We start from the raw sequence: 23,266 nt of genomic DNA, 5'->3' as shown, positions 1-23,266 counted from the left end.
TAACAGATGAAACAACAGAGCAAGAGACAGGAAGAAAAGCCCCCTTCGTCTTCACACCTTCATTTGTCGGACGACCACATGAAGTTTCCATGCGGCGCTTGTTTGCCAGCGGTGACTGTGTGTTTATCTGTTTGTTGCTGTGTGAAAGGACGAAGTCGGACTCAAAGGGTGTTTGGTTTTTTCTCTCCAGTTGCTGCTGCTTTGACTCTGGGGGTCATTTGTTTCACCACAAAGTAACAGTCAAGCTGCTGCTTAGAGATACTTCTAATTGTGTATGTTTTTATAGTTATTCACTGAAGGTGTGTGATGTTCTGAGACCTTCACTGCTCTGGTGACTGGGTTTTTTCTCTGGTCTGGTAATATTGTAAATGCTCTCATCAGGAACACATTCTGATCAGAACCCCCTCATCCCCTTTAGGCCCGCGGTCCTCCTTCGATCCTTTACGTTTCTTCTACACCCTCCCCCCATCCTGTTTACAGCGCTGATGCATTGAGCTGCTGGTGACTGGCAGCGTGGGCCGACGTGATGCTTATCTAACAACGACAAAAAAAAGGGCTAGTGAAACCGACCCTGTGACTCTCTACTTTTATCAGCTGTCCAGTGGGTCTGGAGCTGCGGCCTGACTCTACTAGTGTGTCAGCAGGTACGACATGATGTCATTTCCTCACGCGGTTACAGCCATTAGCCCGCAGCCCAAGGACTGAACGTGGTGATCAGCTACTGTAGCTCTGCATGCTGCTCCTGCTTCCTCCCACTGACGCAGTCAGGTCAAACGCTAGCTCCACATGCGGCTCTCCCAGTCACCAGAGGTGTCTGAGTTTGAGTGTGTATGACTGATTCTCTAGTGACCTGTCTCGTGTACGCACATGATGTGGAGGAATGCATTTCCACAAACAAGCTACTGTGACTGTAGATCTAACAAGAACGCTGTCAGAAATAAATGTCATAATATATCATACATCTCTGTTAGTAAACATAAATATCAAGTATTCAGGGTTTATACACATTTAAAAATGGACATAACACATATTTAAAATATTTGTTATGAAATAAATATTTTATTTAGTTTGAGGAGTCTTATGTGTCACAAGAACAGGTTGAAGGCCTCTAATGCTCCTACGAAAAGAAAAAGATCTGCCAGATTTAGATTGGACTTAATATTTAGAGTAAAGCAGCAAGTACTTGCGAGTTCGAAGTCGCCCAGATGTGAACTGATGTCACATTAAGACTAGATGAGATCACACATCAAAAACATTGGTTGAGCCTCAGCCTGAGACGCTGTAGCCTGATCTCATGTGTTTACTGTCTCAGTTAAAGAAACCCACCATGAAACATGAAACGAAAACTGGCTCATGGTGTAGTTTCACGTGTTAAGGCTGGAAACATGGGTTATTTTATTTCCACTGATGTGATATAGCGAAACGCCAACGCCGTGACGGGCCAATCAGATCACGCTGAAGCAGTTCCCTCCCACTTGATGCCATTGCATTCAGTGAATCATATTATTTCACTAGTTTCAAATAGAATAACCAGAGAACGATGATCATTTTTTATCTACTGCTGATGATGACGTTGACACGTAAGTATGAAGAGTAGGGGCACATTGACTCAGGCATTGCCAGTGTTTATCATTCAGCATCACTTTGAGCTTTCTGCACTTCATCGCTGCTCTGAATCATGTCGTTTCAGGATGTACTGAACAGTTCTACAAGACGAAGACCATTCGTGCTGGAGACGACGTGAACCTCACTTGTTCCCGTGAGGGCATGGGAAGTTTGTATTGGATCCGGCTCGTTTCTAATAAGGTTCCAGAAATATTAGCAAGAAGCTCCAGCCTAGAGAACATTTATTCTCACATTACAGCGAGTAAAGAAACTGGAACCTTTGTTCTGCAAATATCAAAAGCAAAGCTGAGTGATGCTTCCATTTACATTTGTTTCAAAACATATCAGCAGAGTCTTCAGTTCCTCACAGAAATAGACCTGAGAGTTGAAGGTAATTTTATTTTAATTCTTTAACTGACCAATCATTTACTTTACACTCACTTTCAGTTCTAAAGTAAAAGATAAGTTATTTAAAATATGTTGAAATTAGTGTTTTGTGAGAATTAATGTGTAAATTTGTTTTCTTAGAGCCTGATAACACCGCAGTGGCTCCAGTTCCTCCACGAGACTCTGTGATTCTGTGTTCAGTCCCTGACTCTGAGAATAAAACGTGTCCAGGAGGAAATTCACTTTGTTGTTTTAGACCTCAATTACGTCAGTGTTTTAACTGCACAGAAGGAAACACACATGATTATGACAAAGACCTTGATGGGGCCTGTGTCGTCGGCTTCTTCAAAAACGTCAGCTCCTCTGATGTTGGGAGTTATTACTGTGCTGTGGCCACATGTGAAGAGACAGATTCTGAAAAAGGATCAGAACTCAACAATGAAGGTAAAAACTGTTACACAGTCAGTAACAGAGGATGTGACGTGTTTCTGTGTTTGATTACACTGAAGTCAATTTTCCCTTGCTTCAGTCTGTGCTTCAGTCTATATAATATGTTTTATCAATGAAAATTTGAATTTGTTTAATTTAATTAATTTAAATCACTCTTTCTTTCATATCACGCCTGCAGTGAACATCCAGAGTCCTCAGAACGACACCACAATCATCTCTGTGTTGTCTGCTGCTCTGGCTGTGAGTCTGCTTGTTGTCGTCTTCCTCCTTTATTCAGTCAAGAAACTCCAGAACAAAGCTTGTGATTGTTGCAAAGGTGAGAAACGTCACTTATCAATTTGACTATGATTTTAAATAATATTTGGCAAACATTTTTTCACACAAGTGAAATGAGTGAGTGTGATTCTGTTTCACAACACAGCTTCATTTGTGCTGCAACCAGCCAGTGATAATCAGGAAGATCACCAGGTAGAACATTATGGAGAAATTATCAGCTTATATGATTTTTTGTGCAAACATACACATCTAACCACTCGTGAAATCCTCCGTTATGTTTCCTCAGACAGATGAGGATTCTTTGGTTTATTCTGTAGCAAATTTCACCAATAGAAATTCAGAGAGAAGAGAAGCAAAGCCATCAGAGGAAGAGAGCATCTACACTGACGTCAGAGCTCGGGCTTCAGGCTCCTTGACTGAATGATACAGTGTTTCATGACACTTAATATCCTACAAAGTTGTTATTGACTTTTTCCATCACGTTTGTGTTGAAAATGAAAAATATCTCATCTAAACTAAGTCTATTTAATAGTTTTTTCGTGTGAAGTTTTTAAATGAATTGTTGGATACTCCATTTGAATATCTTGTATTTATGTATTTTGTTTTCTATTTTATCTTCTGTATTTCTTTGATATGTCACTGATAAGCCAACGAATGACATGTGGTTGTTCTTCTTTACAAGAACTTAAATAAACATCAGTGATGTGTGTTAAATAATGTTTTATTATTGAGTGCCCTGATTCTTATTTACAAGTTAAACTATTATTCTGATTCCTTGTGCTGTGGGCCCGGTGTGGTGCCAGGGGATGAGGTCGGGCCGATGGGGTAGACCCCGCTCCGCTCGTGTGGGGGTGGTGGACTGGGGGTGGGCCCCACTCTGGGCGCGGGGGCATCACCTGGCGGGCTCCCTATGGGCCGTGGGTCCTCGGGCTCCACTCGAGGTCCTCAGGCCGACCCTCCTGCCGGGGGGAGTGTTTTCCCCTGGTTCTCATGGGGTGGACAGTGTTGACCCCCGGTGGCCCACTCTGACCTCGGGTGCTGTCTCTGTGGCTGCTGCAGCTCTGCCTGGGGGGCTCTGTGTGGGGGCGGCTTGGGTCGCAACACCTGCCCTCCTGGACCTGATGGTGTGTGGGCTCCCTGGCTGCTAGAGTTCTCCCCTCTGCTCATTGGGCGTAGTGGCCGAGCTCCTCACATCACCCAGGCTTTCACAAGTGGCACTGTTCATGCAGTCTGCTTCACCCTTAGGGTGAACTATGTTAAGCTATAGCTTTACTAACCTTGTAGTGGGTCACTCAACACCTGAGCTGATAAACAGGCTTTCTAAACCCAACTGTAAGTATTACTGATACTTATCACTACCAATGTCAATAATGTGTAAATATGGAAATTGTGATGTTGTATGTCATGGCTGTTATTAAGTATTATGAGATTATGTATAACAATTCATATGTGTAAATGATATATGTATATGTTTGTATGAGTATGTGCACATATTTTAACACTATTATTGGTATTAATATTAATGTAAATGGTAAACCACAGCACAGCAGTTGCTTAGTTATGAATGTTTCAGCCATCTTACTTATTTATTTTGCACCAATTATTTGCTTAACTGATTTGCTTGGTTTCAGCAGCTGGTTGCACCATTTTGGGTGTGGTCCAAACTCATGTGGTTCAAACTATTTAAGTACATTGGGCGAGCGATTCACACCTGAACAACCAGTACTAAGTTGGAACTGTGGGGTCTAAAATACTCATTTGATTAAGATTAAATATGATCACACATCTACCATTTCAGCTAAGACACTGTATCCTGTTCTGTTGTTTACTCTCTGGTACAGAAACCCACACTCAAAAAAGGCCGAGGGTGTGATTCACAGATTACTGTCGGAAATATGGTTTATTTCATTTCCACTGATCTAATGTGGAAATTTGAAAACAGAGACATCATTAAGAGCCAATCAGATCGCTGTGAAATAGGTACCTCCCACTTGATGATCATACTTAGGTGACTCATTATAGATTCATTTTCAGTAGTCTCAGAAAATGCAGCTTCTTTTCTTGTTACTGCTGATTGTCAGTGGAGGACGTGAGTATGTGTATGAAGGATACAGAAACTCAACATTTTTAAGTATTTTAAGACAAACATGGTCTGTTTATCCAGGAAGCACAGATGATCTGCGCGTGGAGACTGTTCGTGTTGGGAATGATGTGAACCTCCCATGTGCCCGTGAAGGTGTAGGAAGCTTGTTTTGGATCAGACTCGTTTCTGGGGCATTTCCTCGAGTCATACAAAAATCAAGTGGATACGGGATCAATGACGATCGCATTCAAACCAGCAAAGAGCCTGGAAAATTTAACCTGCACATTTCAAAGGCGGAGCTGAGTGATCATGCAGTTTACATTTGTCTGAAAACGCTGCAGCACGACTTTATGTTTTTGGACGGAGTAGATCTGAGAGTTGAAGGTAAATACAACACAGAATAAAATTAGGTCTTAAGTCAATGGGCAAATATCCCAATTATTTTTCTATGTTCTGCCAGCACTGGATCCTTATGTCACTGCAGTAACGTCACCTGAACCCATCAATCCAGGAAACTTGACTTTTCCAAGCTCAACAAACAATGAAACAGAAGGAAACTTAATTTGCTGTTTCGGAGCTCAATCTCATCGGCTTCATTTAAGTTTTACATGCAGTGACGGAAACACGTTTGTTGAATGTGACGAAAAACTTGATGGACATTCAGCAAAGAAATGTGTCGTCAGCTTCTTCAAGAACATCAGGTCCTCTGATGATGCAAGTTATAACTGTGCTGTGGCCACATGTGAAGATACAGATTCTGAAAAAAACGATGAAGGTAAAAATATTTAACTACAAAGTAGGAATTTGAGCTAAATATATTGATTAATGACACTAGTCTTAATTAATAACTAACTTTATTTTTGTCTGATTTTATGTCAGCACTAAACACCACAGTGATCTCTGTGTTGTCTGCTGCTCTGGCCGTGAGTCTGCTCGTTGTCGTCTTCCTCCTTCATTCAGTCAAGAAACTCCAGAACAAAGCTTGTGATTGTTGCAAAGGTGAAAAACGTCACTCATCAATTATCTTGTATCTATAAATGGTATTTTCACATTATGTGTATGTTTTATACCAGCCTCGGTTGATCTGCAAACCATTGCCAGTGGTGAACAGGAGAATCAGCAGGTAGAACATTACTGAATAGAGAAATCAATTGGTTGAACATCTAACATCTGGTAAAATCTCCCATTCTGTTTCCTCAGACAGTTGAGGATTCTTTGGTTTATTCAACACCAGTGTTCACCAGTAAGAAATCCAGCAAAGCAGAGAGAAGAGGAGCAAAACCATTAGAGGAGGAGAGCACCTACACTAACGTCAGAGCTCTGGGTCTGGACTGATGATGAACCGGGTCCTCTCTCTTTTGAAACACATTCAGTGCTTGGCATTAGAGCTACGCAGTAGCGATCTGTAGCAATCTATTAACTAACCATTATTGTTCTTCAGCATGAGTGTGTTTGTATTATGAAGTGTGAACAGCATCTCATTGTTTTCATCTCTAGTCCCAAAATTAAGATGTGCAACATAATCCCATGAGAAGATTGAATAAAATACGTTGTGCCTCAGAGTGTCCGCACAGCAGTGTTTTTATTCCACACCTCTACTTTCTGTTTCCAGACTCATCAGTCGACATCAGCTTGTTATCACAACCAGTGGCGTGCGCTGAGGTTCATGGCTGGTGAGGCACTGACAGAGAAAAGAAGGGACCAAACAGTGATACTGGCTTTAACTCGCTTTACTCACTTTAAGCAGAACTTTGACTTTAAAAAGCACCACAGGATTTACCACTGGACCTAAATCACTTACTGTACAATAGACATTAATAAAACCATGAGACTTTGCTATCGGTTAACACGGGACTTCTGCCTTATTTAGTTAACACAGAAAATCAACACTTTGACTTTAAAAATCCAAGTTGGTGTCATCAGTTATTTTTTATAAAACTGAAAAACATTTTTTTATGTTTTATTTGTAAATGAAGTCCATGCGCCTTCCCTTCCCCACAAAAAGCGCTGTAACTCTGTGGTTTTCCTTTACCTTTTCATTGTGGACGCTAATGTTTTTCATGTCACAATATCCGCTAGTCCAGACGTTATTACAAGTTGAAAACAGTAAGCAGGGAAACAGTACAGTCGGATTGTGGTCTTTTGAAAGGAGCGAGTCGTCTTCTGTCCCGTAGTTTGAAGCAGACCTTTAAGCTCCGGCGTTCGTCTTCCATCAGTTATGAGCTTTTCTTTTGACTGAAAGTCCCGTTTTCTAAATGTCCTAAGACGACTTATATAATTCTCCTCCATCTTGAGAGTTGGTGAATAAGCTAAGTAAGTTTGTTTGCTAACTCACCGGAGCAGCGCCAACGTCACTAGCGCGAAAAGGGCGTCTGATAAAAAAACAAAATCAAAACAGAGAATCGCGTGACAGTGGCAGCCAAGCACCTGTCGGCTTCCGTAGAGGCTACTTCCTGTCTTGCCTCATTTCGAGTTTTCTTTGCCCTATTTTGCGCTATCAAGGAAGTCATTGTGTCAAACACGCATTGATAAACGCATTAATTAGCTTGTAGAAAGTGACGGTAAAGAAAAAATCTGCATTTTGTGGGTGACAAGTATAACCCATGGAATGACGGATCGAGAATGGGAGCTGGAGCCCTGGGCTGAGGCTCGGCTCATTGATGCCTCTTCTAGCATTTCTCCCCATATTAGGGCCGGAAATGCGCATATTCAGCGATTTTACTTTGGGAAATGTTAAGGAATTTTGAAAAATGTAGAGGAAATACATTTATAACACAGAGCAGTGGACAGATATTGATTTCTATTTTAAGTTATTATGTATTCATATTATGGTATTTTGTCAGGAGAGGTGAGGCCCCGCCTTCCCTGCCTACCCTGAGCGCACGTCACTGATCACAACCAATCATAACTAAACTAATAACGTCTGTGGGAGGAGCCAGGTGTGAAGGTTGGAGCCATTGGAGGCACCGTTTTACTAGATGTCAGTGTGTTTCATGGTTTTGCTTATTCTGTTCACCCGTTCTGCCAGTTTATGACTGTCCCATTCATTAACACATGTACCTGCCTGTCATTCAGTTTTGTCTACATTTGTTGTTTACCTGATGGATTCAGGATAAGTTTGTTCTAGACTTAACTGGTGTCTGATTGTCTTCTTTGCTACTTAGTTTTGGTGTCATTTGTGAAATCGAAATGTCGGTGACTTAAATTTTGGTGACTTATATAGTAACACACATTATATGTTGGCTTATTATCTTTACGGTTCAGTAGAGCCATACCGCAATATTCAGACTTCTTCTCGATCATTGTTAGGATATAATAGAATTCTGGTATAATAAAACAAAAAATGGTCCACACTTATATAGCGCATTTAAACACCCTTCAGGAATTCAAAGCGCTTTACAGTACAGTGTAGCTTCTCATTCACCTATGCACTCTCACATTCAGACACTGATCCCAACACAACTGGAAAAGTTAAAGTTAAGTTAAAACGATCCTCTTTTCTGTAAGGGAGCAACGTCATGTCATTCAACAGTCTCTCTGTGACAACACTAATTAGTTCTGGTCATTCAGATAGTTGTTTAACACTAACCTTATAGCTTAAAATCTGCTGTGTTAATAAATAATAAAAGCACTTCATAAGAGCTTTCACAAAGCGAACAACAACAAACCGAGTGGATGAAAATAGGTTGAAATGCTTCACATTGATCAGGATGAGAACAGCGTGACAGGAAATGTAGTGTTAAACAGACTGTGAACGGACCAATCAGATGCGTTTGGCAGGTTCCTCCTGTATTGTAGTCGCGCCACGTCGCCTCCTCTACTCATTGATGCACCAACAGCTCTCCCAACAACACACAGTCAGGATGATGGTGTTATGGGTTGTTTTACTGGTTCTACATCAAGGACGTAAGTGCTGCTCTAGTATTCAATGAAGGACTTTAATGGAACTAAACTGTTCTAACTTTGTTTTCTCTTAACGCAGATGCACTGACTCCAGTCGTCTCTGTTCGTCCTGGTGAACCTGTAACTTTATCATGTTCTCTGACTAAAACTTTGATGACCAACAGAGAAGTCCAGTGGTACAGAAACAATGCTGGGGAGACTTTGAAATTAATAGTGAAGCTGCAGAAATCCTCCAAACCTGAGTATTCAGGAGAGATTTCTGAATCAAGACTAATGATAAACGAAGGTGATGATTTTATCAACGTGACTATTTTAAGGACAACTTTCCAAGATGAGGGCATGTATCACTGTGAAGTGAGGACGTGGTTGGAAAAACCTGTATGGACTGGAACAAATGTGCTAGTAAAAGGTAACAATGTTCCATGTTTTCATGACACTTTAATAATGACTGCACTGTGTTAAAATGAAAATATTAAAATATCACAAATATCACATCTAACATGTTGCATTGAATATGTAAACTGTGACACAGGACACAGTGAGAGGACGTCAGCGTTATCTGTTGTTCAAACGTCGTCGGTCTCTGATCCAGTCCGTCCAGACTCAGTGACTCTCCAGTGTTCAGTCCTTTCTGCCTCTGACAACAAGACGTGTCCAGGAGGTCCCAGTGTTTACTGGTTCAGAGCTGGATCAGACCAGTCTCCTCCAGGAATCATTTCCACTGATGGAAACAGTGAATGTGAGCAGAGATCTGACTCTGTGAAGAGCTGCGTTTATCGCTTCTCTAAGACCATCAGCTCCTCTGACGCTGGGACTTATCGCTGTGCTGTGGCCACATGTGGACAGATTTTATTTGGAGAAGGAACAAAAATACAAAGCGGTATTAATTTATGTTTAATAGTTGTGAGGAAAATTGTGTCAGTCACCCTCTGTATCAGATGAATTTATACCTTGATTTTTGTTTTCTAGGTAAAAAGGTCAACCACGAATTCATTTCTCTGGGGATGTTAACAGTCTGTTTGGCCCTTTCTTTGACTGCAAATATTGTTTTCATCTGTTACCGAAAATCTATGTGTCAACAGTTCAAAGGTAAGTGTTGCTTATTGCGGTAAATTAATATATTCATGTAGTGAAAGTAGAACACGCATAAGAAAACAAGTTGCATATTCCACATTAAGAATATAGAATAGATATGTAGGACGTCTTACTGTACAGGTATATATACCCATACAATGGGTAATACAAATTTATTTTAAATTACCAAATGATGCAATATCTAATAGTCGTTATTGAGAATTTTGATTAAACGCATATGTTCCTTGTAGGAAATGATACACAAGCAAGACATGACAATTCAAGTCACCTGCTGCGTGATGGTGTAAGTAAAGTCACCAAACGCTTTTTCTTGACATGATTCCCACCGCCCTGAGAAGCACTGAGAAGGTTTTATCTGCTGCACAGGCTGAAGGAGAACAAGATCTGAACTACGCTGCATTACACATCTCTGGAGGAAAAGCCACAAGGGGGAAAAAGAAGAAGGACCTGAATACAGAAGAAAGTGTGTACACTCAGGTTAAATGCTGAATAAAAACTCTGCTTGATAATAATGGCTTCGACAAATACTCCCTGTATTTACAGCCTGTTTTCGATGAATTCAGGAAATACTGGTTACGTAGATTGATTGTTGTGGTTTCGACATCTGATTCTAAATAAACCAGATGCTTCCTCCAGCTTCGCCATCAGGACAGGAGATTTGTCCGGCCGTCATTGCCTAATAGTCACTGGCTGTGTCTCAATACGAGGACAGTTTGTAGACTGATTAGGTCGTAACGTTGAAACAGGGTCATTTCAAAAGCATTAGTAAATACAGGTGAGAAATGTTTCCTTTGTCCCTGAGCAATGGTGGATGTGAGTAGCAGCAAAGATGCATCCTGTGATTCTTTGCACACTGGTGGACGTACTGTATAGACACTTCCTGTGAAGGTAACTGAGATGTTGACATTAGCGCTTAGGCCAAAGTGCAGCCGTGCACGGCACCTAGCATGGCTGCAGACACAGCGTCTGCCGACTGGATGAAGTGAAAGTGCAACTGTCCTTTATCTAATATAAAGATTTAATTGCTGCAACTGAAATTACCTTTTGATAGAAAGCATTGATTCCATGCTGTGACCTCCTCATGAGATTTAACATACAGTATGATATGTTCATAGCTGATTTTCAAATGCCACAATCTGCAATGATGACAGCTCACACACAAATGAAAAGAAATCACCTTGAGGCGATGAAGTGGAAAGTAGAGACATGGTTAACCAGAGTAGATGTAAGATATGCTTCACAAGACAAGGATGAGTTGAGCGACAGGAAGTGAACAGTCTGGCCTCTGTCACTCTGAAATACCACAAACTGAAATGACACAAGACGATGTGGGGATGATTGTGTTTTGATTCTAGTGCCTTTTCGTCACTCTTTTATTCAGATAAATCATCAGCTACATTTCATGTCGGTCATGTTGTTTGAGAAAAGGTCGCGTCAAAGCTTTAAGGAGGAACCAACACATTCATGATGAGACTTTAACTTGAGAGTACAAACTATCTTCACTCTTCAGCTCCCTCTTCCTTCTTCCTCGTGTCGAGAACCGGAACGCCGCATAGTTCAGGTCGTTTCCCTCCTCAGCCTGCGCCACAGACAAAACGCTGTGAGTTCATTCTGTGTGAAACGGCTGGAAATCACATGAACGTGAACAGACATGATGCGGTGACGTTACTCACAATGTCACATAGTCGGCTTGCGATGCCATGTGTGGGTAAGGAGACATTTTCTCTTCCTGTTGGGGAGTGAAAATCCTAATGCATTATCAGATCTGAGACCAGTTTTTAATAAAATGATGCAAAAAGCCAGGAGCCTTTAGGAAGCACACATGGACCAAACAGCAAGGCGAAGACTAAAATGCATCCCGGATATGTTAGTCCTACGCTACAGTAAATGTACTGGTAAAAAGATCAATACAATAAACGAGTCTTACCTTTAAATCGTTGACAGCCTGATCTAGGAATGCGGTAACAAATGAAAACAATGTTTATGATTAAGGAAAAGATGAAACAGATTGTTAATATAATCAGTGCAGGAAGTTCTGAGGGTGACGTTTCCGCTAGAAAACAAAGACAAACATGACCTATTAATAAATGGATACATTAATAAATTCCATTATAATTCATGAATTCATACCGCTTTGTATTTTTGTTCCTTCTCCAAATAAAATCTGTCCACATGTGGCCACAGCACAGCGATGAATCCCAGCGTCAGAGGAGCTGATGGTCTTAGAAAAGCGATAAACGCAGCTTTTCACAAAGTCAGATCTCTGCTCACATTCACTGTTTCCATCAGTGGAGATGATTCCTGGAGGAGACTGGTCTGATCCAGCTCTGAACCAGTAAACACTGGGACCTCCTGGACACGTCTTGTTGTCAAAGGCAGAGAGGACTGAACACTGGAGAGTCACTGAGTCTCCTGGACGGACTGGATCAGGGACCATTGGCCTCTGAACAACAGAATAGTTTCCTACAGGTAAAATAGATTTCTATTTTTATTAGGCTCTGCAGAAATAGTTACATCAGCCAAACGTTTGTTATAGATTACATATAAATCTATAATATACATTTATATAAATATATTTAAAAAATGCATTAATAAAACACATGTGTGATAAAACACACATAATTACCTTTTACTGTCAAAAACATCCCAGTCCAGGTAATAAAAGTCCAGTCAACAACTGCACAGTGATACATTCCCTCGTCTTCATTAGTCGCCCTCTGAATTGTCAGATTGCTGATGTTCTTGTTTAGATTAGCTTCAAGTCTTCCATCTGAGAAGTCTGGCTCAAAAACTGGTTTGTTAGATTTCAGTACTGCTATTAATTTCAGCTTCTCTCCGACGCTTTGTTTGTACCAGAGGACTGGTTTACTGCTCAGTTCTCCTTCGGGTAAAACACATGTGAAGGTCACAGGTTTGTCGAGATCAACTGTGATCACTGGGACCAGCGAATCTGGATGAAAGAACAAAATACAATGAACGTAAAAACGAATTATATGAATATTGCACATCTAGACTCCATTCCTTGAGATTTAAACAAAACACGAGCCTTCAAACAGACTTCACACTTACACACTGGGTGAAGAAGAAGCAGTGTAACCCACAACACAACCATGTTGACTGTCTGCACGTAGAGACTTCTTGGTGACTTGTGAGCGAAGGAGGAGACGCATCGTAATAGGTCAGATCGTCTGATTGGTTATCACAGAACAGACGTTTACTGTAGGTGTGTTTCCTGCACTGGTGTCCTAGTGTTTACAGTAGCTCTACAATATTTGAACTTACAGTGGTAACATTTTTAGAATGCCAGAGTCTGTCCATAGACTGAAAGAAATCAGATACATGAATTTCAATTAAATTAGCTGCTATAAGGGCCTAGAAGATGTATTCTGTTGCCTCACTTTCTAGCACCACCAATAAGGTCAGGTTTCTGAATTGTCCTGTTAAATCACATCAACAGGCAGTTTGGTGCCTTTTGGTACCAAACATTTACAATTCCACAAAGAGAAGACAAAATAAATTCAGCTGCTTATTATGAATTATCTGGTAGATGCAAGCAAACATGTGTGAAGAATCATTATTGGAATACACTGTCGAATACAACGGCAGCTGGAAAAAAACATTTAATTTTGAATTAAAAACTGTAAACTTTCTGTAGTAATATCATTCAAGAATTGGTGGAATGTCATAGTTCATAGAAAACAAAGCAAAATCTTTTATCTTTGAAATCTGAAATGGGCCCTGATGTACCTCAAAGAGAAAACTCAAATATCCAATTACTTCCCATTTACATCTTCCATCGGTGATGTGTCATAAATGATGTTTTATTATTGAGTGTCCTTGTATTTATATCCAGTTAAACTATTATTCTGATAAAATCAGGCAATCAACAAGAAATTCTAACATTAACTTGTTAATGTTCACCCACAACTGAAAATGTTCACAGCCATAGTTAAATTTGTAGAACACTATAGTAATATTATTGACGAGTGTGTTCATCAGAATCACAGTGTAATGTTGAGAGTATATTAAGGCTGCTAGGGAAAAAGTGAGCGTCACCACATTTTGGGTTTGTTCCAAACACGTGTGGTTCAACCTATTAAAGTCTATTGTGTTGAGCCATTCACACCTGAACAACCAGTACTAAGTTGGAACCCGCGGGGCCTAAAATACTCTCTTAACTTGTCTTAAATGATTCTTACTGTGTGTTTAGTCTATATAATCACATCACCACATCACATTAAGATTAAATATGATCACACATCCACCGTTTCAGCTGAGACACTGTATCCTGTTCTGTTGTTTACTCTCTGGTACAGAAACCCACAATCAGAAATGGCTGAGGTTGTGCTTCACAGATTAGTGTCGGAAATATGGTTTATTTAATGTGGAAATTTGAAAACACAGACATCATCAAGAGCCAATCAGATCGCTCTGAAATAGATACCTCCCACTTGATGATCACATTTAGGTGACTCATTATAGACTCATTTTCAGTAGTCTCAGAAAATGCAGCTTCTTTTCTTGTTACTGCTGATTGTCAGTGCAGGACGTGAGTATGTGTATGAAGGATACAGAAACTCAACATTTTCAAGTATTTTAAGACAAACATATTCTGTTTTTCCAGGGTGCACAGATGATCTGCGCGTGGAGACTGTTCGTGTTGGGGATGATGTGAACCTCCCATGTGCCCGTGAAGGTGTAGGAAGCTTGTTTTGGATCAGACTCGTTTCTGGGGCATTTCCTCGAGTCATACAAAAATCAAGTGGATACGGGATCAATGACGATCGCATTCAAACCAGCAAACAGCCTGGAAAATTTAACCTTCACATTTCAAAGGCAGAGCTGAGTGATCATGCAGTTTACATTTGTCTGAAAACGCTGCAGAACGACTTTATGTTTTTGGACGGAGTAGATCTGAGAGTTGAAGGTAAATACAACACAGGATAATATTAGGTCTTAAGTCAATGGACAAATATCCCAAATGCTTTTTTCTATGTTCTGCCAGCACTGGATCCTTATGTCACTGCAGTAACGTCACCTGAACCCATCAATCCAGGAAACTTGACTTTTCAAAGCTCAACAAACAATGAAACAGAAGGAAACTTAATTTGCTGTTTCAGAGCTCGATCTCATCGGCCTTGCTTAAGTTTTATATGCAGTGACGGAAACACGTTTGGTGAATGTGACGAAAAACTCGATGGACATTCAGTTAAGAAATGTGTCGTCAGCTTCTTCAAGAACATCAGGTCCTCTGATGATGCGAGTTATAACTGTGCTGTGGCCACATGTGAAGATACAGATTCTGAAAAAAACGATGAAGGTAAAAATATTTAACTACAAAGTAGGAATTTGAGCTAAATATGTTGATTACTCTTAATGACACTAGTATTAATTAATAACTAACTTTATTTTTGTCTGATTTTATGTCAGCACTAAACACCACAGTGATCTCTGTGTTGTCTGCTGCTCTGGCTGTGCTCGTTGTCGTCTTCCTCCTTTATTCAGGCAAGAAACTCCAGAACAAAGCTTGTGATTGTTGCAAAGGTAAAAAAATGTCACTCATCAATTATCCTGTATCTATAAATGGTATTTTCACATTATGTGTATGTTTTATACCAGCCTCGGTTGATCTGCAAACCATTGCCAGTGGGGAACAGGAGAATCAGCAGGTGGAACTTTACTGAATAGAGAAATCAGTTGGTTGAACATCTAACATCTGGTAAAATCTCCCATTCTGTTTCCTCAGACAGTTGAGGATTCGTTGGTTTATTCTGTAGTGACCTTCACCACTAGGAAATTCAGCAAAGCAGAGTGAAGAGAAGAAGAACTCCACTGATGGTTCCTTTCTCTTTTCTAACACGTTCAGCGTTTGGCATTAGAGCTACGCAGTAGAGATCTGTAGCAATCTATTAACCAATCATTATTGTGTGTTATTTGTGTTTGTATTTGTGTGAACAGCATCCGTGTCTTTTTATCCCTAGTGAAACATGTGTTCTACACTATTAATAAAAGACATATGCATTATGACAATATAATAAATAAACAATCGCAAAATGAAGATGTGCAACATAATCCCATGAGGAGATTGAATAAGATATGTTGTGTCTCAGACTGTCAGCACAGCACTGGTTTTATTCCACACTGTCAGGGTTTACAAGGTGGCGGAGCCACATGCACGGCTCAGACAGTCGCAGATGATAGTAAACGGATTTATTCAGGCAAAGGCAGGATCAGGTTCAGGCGAGGTCATACACGGGTAAGCGCGGCGTCAAAGTACAGAGGTTCAGGCAGTTTCAGATCCCAGCACAGGCTGGGTTCATCAACAGGTGAGCTCAGACAACAGTACAATTCAGGACAGGCAGTCTCCATGTCAGAAAAACAGGCAGAGTAATTGCCAGACGGGTTCAGTAGACAAGGCAGACAAGGATCAGGCAAGGCTCGGTATCGGCAGGCAAAACAAAGTCAGGATCACGAATCAGGAAAAGAACAGAAAGGCGGGATGCTGGTGAGTACACACATAACAATCTGGCAAATGACTGGTGTGTGATCTAGGGTTTAAATACTAAAGCTGATCACTGATTACGAACAGGTGTGTCTGGTGTGAACCGGTGATTGCCTGAAAAACAGCTGTGCTGGTTGAAACAGGAAGACCTTCAAATTAAAACAGGAACTGAGACCAAACATGACAGTGACATGGCTGTGATGTGAGCAGAGCAGGAAGTCCTTTCAAAGTAAAACCGGAAACAGACCGAAACTGTGACACATACCTTTACTTTCTGTTTCCCGACTCATCAGTCGACATCAGCTTGCCATCACAACCAATCATAACTTGACTAACAGCGTCAGTGGGAGGAGCCAGGTGTGAAGGTTGGAGCCATTGGAGGCACCGCCTTAGTAGATGTTCACCCGCTCTGCCAGTTTGACTCAGTGACTCTGTTTCATTCATTAACATTCATTAACCTGCCTGTCATTTAGCTTTGCCTATATATGTTGTTTACCTGATTTGTTCTAGACTTAACTGGTGTCTGATTGTCTTCTTAGGCTCCTTAGTTTTGGTGTCTTTTGTGAAATGAAAATGTCGGTTACTTATATAGTAACACATATTACTGTATATGTTGGCTTATTATCTTTACGACTCAGTAGAGCCATATTGCAATATTCAGAATTCTTCTCGATCATTTTTAGGATATAATAGAATTCTGGTATAATACAACGTAAATGGTCCACACTTATATAAACACCATTCAGGGTTTCAAAGCGCTTTACAGTACAGTGTAGCTTCTCATTCACCTATGCACTCTCACTTTCAGACGACACTGATGCCAACACAACTGGAAAAATTAAAGTTAAGTTAGAACGATCCTCTTTTCAGTAATGGAGCAATTTCATGTCATTCAACAGTTTCTCTGTGACAACGCTAATTAGTTCTGGTCATTCAGATAGTTGTTTAACACCCACCTTAAAGCTTATTATCTGCTGTGTTATTAAAAACAAAAATTAAAGCACTTCCTGAGAGCGTTCACAAAGCAAACAACAACAAACCGAGTGGATGAAAATAGGTTGAAATGCTTCACATTGATCAGGATGAGAACAGCGTGACAGGAAATGTAGCGTTAAACAGACTGTGAACGGACCAATCAGATGCGTTTGTCAGGTTCCTCCTGTATTGTAGTCGCGCCACGTCGCCTCCTCTACTCATTGATGCACCAACAGCTCTCCCAACAACACACAGTCAGGATGATGGTGTTATGGGTTGTTTTACTGGTTCTACATCAAGGACGTAAGTGCTGCTTTAGTATTTAATGAAGGACTTTGATGGAACTAAACTGTTCTAACTTTGTTTTCTCTTGACGCAGATGCACTGACTCCAGTCGTCTCTGTTCGTCCTGGTGAACCTGTAACTTTATCATGTGCTCTGACTAAAACTGTGATGATCTACAGAGAAGTCCAGTGGTACAGAAACAATGCTGGGGAGACTTTGAAATTAATAGTGAAGCTGCAGAAATCCTCCAAACCTGAATATTCAGATTTCTGAATCAAGACTAATGATAAACGAAGGTGATGATTTTATCAACGTGACTATTTTAAGTACAACTTTACAAGATGAGGGCATGTATCACTGTGAAGTGACGACGTGGTTGGAAAAACCTGTATGGACTGGAACATATGTGCTAGTAAAAGGTAACAATGTTCCATGTTTTCATTTCACAGAATGATTATATTGACTATGTAAACTTATTTTACTGTGACAAATGTTGGGGATTTTCACCACCTTTCAAAACGTGATGAGACCTAAAATAAACAGATTTATTTTCTATAGGTAACAGTGAGAAAACGTCAAACTATTCTCTTGTTGAGGCGTCGTCAGTCTCTGATCCAGTCCGTCCAGACTCAGTGACTCTCCAGTGTTCAGTCCTCTCTGCCTCTGACAACAAGTCGTGTCCAGGAGGTCCCAGTGTTTACTGGTTCAGAGCTGGATCAGACCAGTCTCCTCCAGGAATCATCTCCACTGATGGAAACAGTGAATGTGAGCAGAGATCTGACTCTGTGAAGAGCTGCGTTTATCGCTTCTCTAAGACCATCAGCTCCTCTGACGCTGGGACTTATCGCTGTGCTGTGGCCACATGTGGACAGATTTTATTTGGAGAAGGAACAAAAATACAAAGTGGTATGAATTCATGTTTAATAGTTGTTGGAAAAATTGTGTCAGTCACCCTCTGTATCAGATGAATTTAAACCTTGATATTTGTTTTCTAGGTAAAAAGGTCAACCACGAATCCATTTCTCTGGGGATGTTAACAGTCTGTTTGGCCATTTCTTTGACTGCAAATATTGTTTTCATCTGTTACCAAAAATCAATGTGTCAACAATTCAAAAGTAAGTGTTGCTTATTCTAGTATATTCATATATTCATGTAGTGAAAGTTGCATATTCCACGTTAATAATATAGAACAGATATGTAGGACGTCTTACTGTATATATACCCATACAATGGGTAATACAAATTTATTTTAAACTACTAAATGATGCTATATCTAATAGTCGTTATTGAGAACTTTGATTAAACGCAGATGTTCTTTGTAGGAAATGATACACAAGCAAGACATGACAATTCAAGTCACCTGCTGCATGATGGTGTAAGTAAAGTCACCAAAAGCTTTGTCTTGACATGATTCCCGCCACCCTGAGAAGCACTAAGACATAATGAAGGTTTTATCTGCTGCACAGGCTGAAGGAGAACAAGATCTGAACTACGCTGCATTACACATCTCTGGAAGAAAAGCTACAAGGGGGGAAAAGAAGAAGGACCTGAATACAGAAGAAAGTGTGTATGCGCAGGTTAAATGCTGAATAAAAGCTCTGCTTGATAATAATGGCTCTGAAAAATACTTCCTGTATTTACAGTCTGTTTACAATGAATCCAAAAAATACTGGTTACGTAGATGGATTGTTGTGGTTTCGACATCTGATTCTAAATAAACCAGATGCTTCCTCCAGCTTCGCCATCAGGACAGGAGATTTTCCCGTCCGTCGTTGCCTAATTGTCACTGGCTGTGTCTCAATACTAGGACAGTTTGTAGACTGTTCGGGTCGTAGCGTTGGGACAGGGTCATTTCAAAACCTTTAGTAAATCCAGGTGAGAAATGTTTCCTTTGTCCCTGAGCAATAGTGGATGTGAGTAGCAGCAAAGATGCATCCTGTGATTCTTTGCACACTGGTGGACGTACTGTATAGACACTTCCTGTGAAGGTAACTGAGATGTTGACATTAGCGCTTAGGCCAAAGTGCAGCCGTGCACGGCACCTAGCATGGCTGCAGACACAGCGTCTGCCGACTGGATGAAGTGAAAGTGCAACTGTCCTTTATTTAATATAAAGATTTAATTGCTGCAACTGAAATCACCTTTTGATAGAAAGCATTGATTCCATGCTGTGACCTCCTCATTAGATTTAACATACAGTATGATATGTTCATAGCTGATTTTCAAATGCCACAATCTGCAATGATGACAGCTCACACACAAATGAAAAGAAATCACCTTGAGGCGATGAAGTGGAAAGTAGAGACATGGTTAACTACAGTAGATGTAAGATATACTTCACAAGACAAGGATGAGTCGAGCGACAGGAAGTGAACAGTCTGGCCTCTGTCACTCTGAAATACCACAAACTGAAATGACACAAGACGATGTGGGGATGATTGTGTTTTAATTCTAGTGCCTTTTCGTCACTCTTTTATTCAGATAAATCATCAGCTACATTTCATGTCGGTCATGTTGTAGCGTTAAAGCTTCAAGGAGGAACCAACACATTCATGATGAGACTTTAACTTGAGAGTACAAACTATCTTCACTCTTCAGCTCCCTCTTCCTTCTTCCTCGTGTCGAGAACTGGAACGCCGCATAGTTCAGGTCGTTTCGGTCCTCAGCCTGCGCCACAGACAAAACGCTGTGAGTTCATTTTGTGTGAAACGGCTGGAAATCACATTAACGTGAACAGGCATGATTTGGCGACGTTACTCACAATGTCACATAGTGGGCTTGAGATGCCATGTGTGGTTAAGGAGGCATTTTCACTTCCTATTGGGGAGTGAAAATCCTAATGCATTATCAGACCTGAGACCAGTTTTTAATGAAATGATGCAATAAGGCAATGCTTTAGGAAGCACACATGGACCAAACAGCAAGGCGAAGACTAAAATGCATCTCGGATATGTTAGTCCTATGCTACAGTAAATGTACTGGTAAAAAGATCAATACAATAAATGAGTCTTACCTTTAAATTGTTGACAGCCTGATCTAGGAATGCGGTAACAAATGAAAACAATGTTTATGATTAAGGAAAAGATGAAACAGATTGTTAATATAATCAGTGCAGGAAGATCTGAGAGCGATGTTTCCTCTAGAAAACAAAGACAAACAAGACTCATTAATAAATGGATACATTAATAAATTCCATTATAATTCATGAATTCATACCTATCAGTAGTTCGGTTCCTTCTCCAAATAAAATCTGTCCACATGTGGCCACAGCACAGCGATAAGTCCCAGCGTCAGAGGAGCTGATGGTCTTAGAGAAGCGATAAACGCAGCTCTTCACAGAGTCAGATCTCTGCTCACATTCACTGTTTCCATCAGTGGAGATGATTCCTGGAGGAGACTGGTCTGATCCAGCTCTGAACCAGTAAACACTGGGACCTCCTGGACACGTCTTGTTGTCAAAGGCAGAGAGGACTGAACACTGGAGAGTCACTGAGTCTCCTGGACGGACTGGATCAAAGACCGTTGGCCTCTGAACAACAGAATAGTTTCCTACAGGTAAAATAGATTTCTATTTTTATTAGGCTCTGCAGAAATAGTTACATCAGCCAAACACTGTTATAGATTACATATAAATCTATAATATACATTTATATAAATATATAAAAAAAAATGCATTTCGTGATAAACACATAATAACACATAATTACCTTTTACTGTCAAATACATCCCAGTCCAAGTAATGAAAGTCCAGTCCACAACAGCACAGTGATACATTCCCTCGTCTTCATTAGTCGCCCTCTGAATTGTCAGATTGCTGATGTTCTTGTTTAGATTAACTTCAAGTCTTCCATCTGCAAAGTCTGGCTCAAAAACCGTTTTTTTAGATTTCAGTACTGCTATTAATTTCAGCTTCTCTCCGACGCTTTGTTTGTACCAGAGGACTGGTTTACTGCTCAGTTCTCCTTCAGGTAAAACACATGTGAAGGTCACAGGTTTGTCGAGATCAACTGTGATCACTGGGACCAGCGAATCTGGATGAAAGAATAAAATATCATGAACGAAAAAAGGAATTATATGAATATTGCACATCTAGACTCCATTCCTTGAGATTTAAACAAAACACAAGCCTTCAAACAGACTTCACACTTACATACTGGGTGAAGAAGAAGCAGTGTAACCCACAACACAACCATGTTGACTGTCTGCACCTAGAGACTTCTTGGTGACTTTGTGAGCGAAGGAGGAGACGCATCGTAATAGGTCAGATCGTCTGATTGGTTATCACAGAACAGACGTTTACTGTAGGTGTGTTTCCTGCACTGGTGTCCTAGTGTTTACAGTAGCTCTACAATATTTGAACTTACTGTACAGTAGTAACACTTTTAGAATGCCAGAGTCTGTCAATAGACTGAAAGAAATCTGATACACGAATTTCAATTAAATTAGCTGCTATAAGGGCCTAGATGATGTATTCTGTTGCCTTACTTTCTAGCACCGCCAATAAGGTCAGGTTTCTGAATTGTCCTGTTAAATCACATCAACAGGCAGTTTGGTGCCTTTTGGTACCAAACATTTACAATTCCACAAAGAGAAGACAAAATAAATTCAGCTGCTTATTATGACTTATCTGGTAGATGCAAGCAAACATGTGTGAAGAATCATTGTTTAAATACACTATCGAATACAACAGCAGCTGAAGAAAAACATTAAATTTTTTATTTAAAAATTGTAAACTTTATGTAGCAATATCATTAAACAATTGTAGTGGAATGTCATAGTTCATAGAAAACAAAACAAAATCTTTTGTCTTTGAAATATGTTGGGCTTCATGAGATTAGATGACATGAGATGAGATGAGCACACATGATACCCTTTGATACAATGGCAAACATTGTGAAAAGGGTAAAGAAGGCTCAATAACTCCGTATTGAAGTCGTTCTTTGGGCATTTTAGGTAATTGGTAATAGGTAATAAAATGAATCTATGCTTAAAATTGTCTCAAAACATGTAAATAAGGTTCCTTGTGTTAAAGCGCTTAAAGAGCTTGTTGAAATTTAAATATTTAATTTAAATAATACTCTCAATCAAGTCATCATTAGAACAGTTGTTACAAAATGCTAAAGACACACACAGGTTGACTAAAAATTTCTCAGAACCTTTTCCTGAGGATATTTAAAACCACCTGGCCAGTTGAACGAGACCATCTAAAAGAACCCAGACCCAAATGCCTGACATTGATGTTTTGAAGTTGAAGTTTTGATTCCTCTGTTTTTTAGCATTAGAGAATTGTTTGAAAACAAAAGAAACAGAAACAAGTTGAAAAAATGAGAAACTAAGTGGAAGATTTAGAAAATCAATAATTAACTGAAAATCAACAAAAGTAATATAAACAAATGTTACTAAACAAATGTGTTTGTGAAGTTACTCAGAAAAATTAATATGTAGTCACTAAAATCCTTATATTTATTTACACTAACCTAATTAATTCTGCCGCCCTGTACTGTTAATGTATTTGCTAAGGTTGTCTGAAAACAAGGTCTAAACAAGGCATTCATTTATTAAACAGTTTTTATCCAACAACCGTTATTGCCTTGTGAGATACAGTACTAACATTTTAAATCTGTGCTCTCTCAGTGCTATGTTGTTTAACTTCATATGTGCAATCTGGTTAATTTTAATTATTGTTATACGACCCACTGCTGATT

At 40.0% G+C, this 23,266-nt stretch overlaps 4 protein-coding genes, 1 long non-coding RNA gene and 1 pseudogene across 7 annotated transcripts; 4 read left to right on the top strand and 2 right to left on the bottom strand.

Moving 5' to 3' along the window:
* The first annotated feature begins 1,313 nt into the window (after window positions 1-1,313).
* Window positions 1,314-6,478, top strand: LOC114864459 (uncharacterized). 3 transcript variants are annotated; one of them, XM_055512556.1, is made up of 10 exons: window positions 1,314-1,580; window positions 1,691-1,996; window positions 2,134-2,436; window positions 2,621-2,758; window positions 2,841-2,910; window positions 3,005-5,185; window positions 5,262-5,576; window positions 5,681-5,800; window positions 5,875-5,924; window positions 6,002-6,478. In XM_055512556.1, the coding sequence occupies exons 6-10, from the start codon at window positions 4,765-4,767 to the stop codon at window positions 6,134-6,136; spliced, it is 1,041 nt and encodes a 346-aa protein (XP_055368531.1). In that variant the 5' UTR covers window positions 1,314-1,580; window positions 1,691-1,996; window positions 2,134-2,436; window positions 2,621-2,758; window positions 2,841-2,910; window positions 3,005-4,764; the 3' UTR covers window positions 6,137-6,478. The 3 variants fall into 3 exon arrangements, with proteins under 3 accessions (XP_055368531.1, XP_055368530.1, XP_029021155.2); XM_055512555.1 differs by having other exon boundaries at window positions 1,318-1,580; window positions 2,864-2,910; XM_029165322.3 differs by lacking the exons at window positions 5,262-5,576; window positions 5,681-5,800; window positions 5,875-5,924; window positions 6,002-6,478 and having other exon boundaries at window positions 1,465-1,580; window positions 2,864-2,910; window positions 3,005-3,452.
* Window positions 6,479-8,480: 2,002 nt separating this feature from the next.
* Window positions 8,481-10,311, top strand: LOC114864986 (signal-regulatory protein beta-2-like). The gene is made up of 6 exons (XM_055512479.1): window positions 8,481-8,707; window positions 8,784-9,113; window positions 9,237-9,584; window positions 9,674-9,793; window positions 10,030-10,082; window positions 10,166-10,311. Exons 1-6 carry the CDS (start codon window positions 8,569-8,571, stop codon window positions 10,286-10,288), a joined length of 1,113 nt encoding a protein of 370 aa, XP_055368454.1. The 5' UTR covers window positions 8,481-8,568; the 3' UTR covers window positions 10,289-10,311.
* An 848-nt stretch (window positions 10,312-11,159) lies between these two features.
* On the bottom strand, window positions 11,160-12,929 carry LOC129604741 (uncharacterized). Its single transcript, XM_055512489.1, has 6 exons — window positions 12,869-12,929; window positions 12,426-12,749; window positions 11,930-12,262; window positions 11,727-11,852; window positions 11,473-11,528; window positions 11,160-11,378 (listed from the first exon to the last, which is right to left on the bottom strand). Exons 1-6 carry the CDS (start codon window positions 12,909-12,911, stop codon window positions 11,262-11,264), a joined length of 999 nt encoding a protein of 332 aa, XP_055368464.1. The 5' UTR covers window positions 12,912-12,929; the 3' UTR covers window positions 11,160-11,261.
* A 2,297-nt stretch (window positions 12,930-15,226) lies between these two features.
* LOC129604789 (uncharacterized) lies at window positions 15,227-15,805 on the top strand. The gene is made up of 3 exons (XR_008695995.1): window positions 15,227-15,343; window positions 15,419-15,468; window positions 15,546-15,805. It is a non-coding gene; the product is annotated as an uncharacterized LOC129604789 (long non-coding RNA).
* A 1,243-nt stretch (window positions 15,806-17,048) lies between these two features.
* On the top strand, window positions 17,049-19,156 carry LOC114864616 (uncharacterized; annotated as a pseudogene).
* An 843-nt stretch (window positions 19,157-19,999) lies between these two features.
* Window positions 20,000-22,018, bottom strand: LOC129604732 (uncharacterized). Its single transcript, XM_055512443.1, has 6 exons — window positions 21,712-22,018; window positions 21,269-21,592; window positions 20,778-21,110; window positions 20,575-20,700; window positions 20,323-20,378; window positions 20,000-20,228 (listed from the first exon to the last, which is right to left on the bottom strand). Exons 1-6 carry the CDS (start codon window positions 21,752-21,754, stop codon window positions 20,112-20,114), a joined length of 999 nt encoding a protein of 332 aa, XP_055368418.1. The 5' UTR covers window positions 21,755-22,018; the 3' UTR covers window positions 20,000-20,111.
* Window positions 22,019-23,266: the final 1,248 nt, after the last annotated feature.

This window comes from Betta splendens, chromosome 10 (assembly GCF_900634795.4).
Source record: "Betta splendens chromosome 10, fBetSpl5.4, whole genome shotgun sequence".
Taxonomy (NCBI): Eukaryota; Metazoa; Chordata; class Actinopteri; order Anabantiformes; family Osphronemidae; genus Betta; species Betta splendens.
The sequence above is the reverse complement of the archived record's forward strand: the minus strand, read 5'-3'. Positions and strand labels throughout refer to the sequence as shown.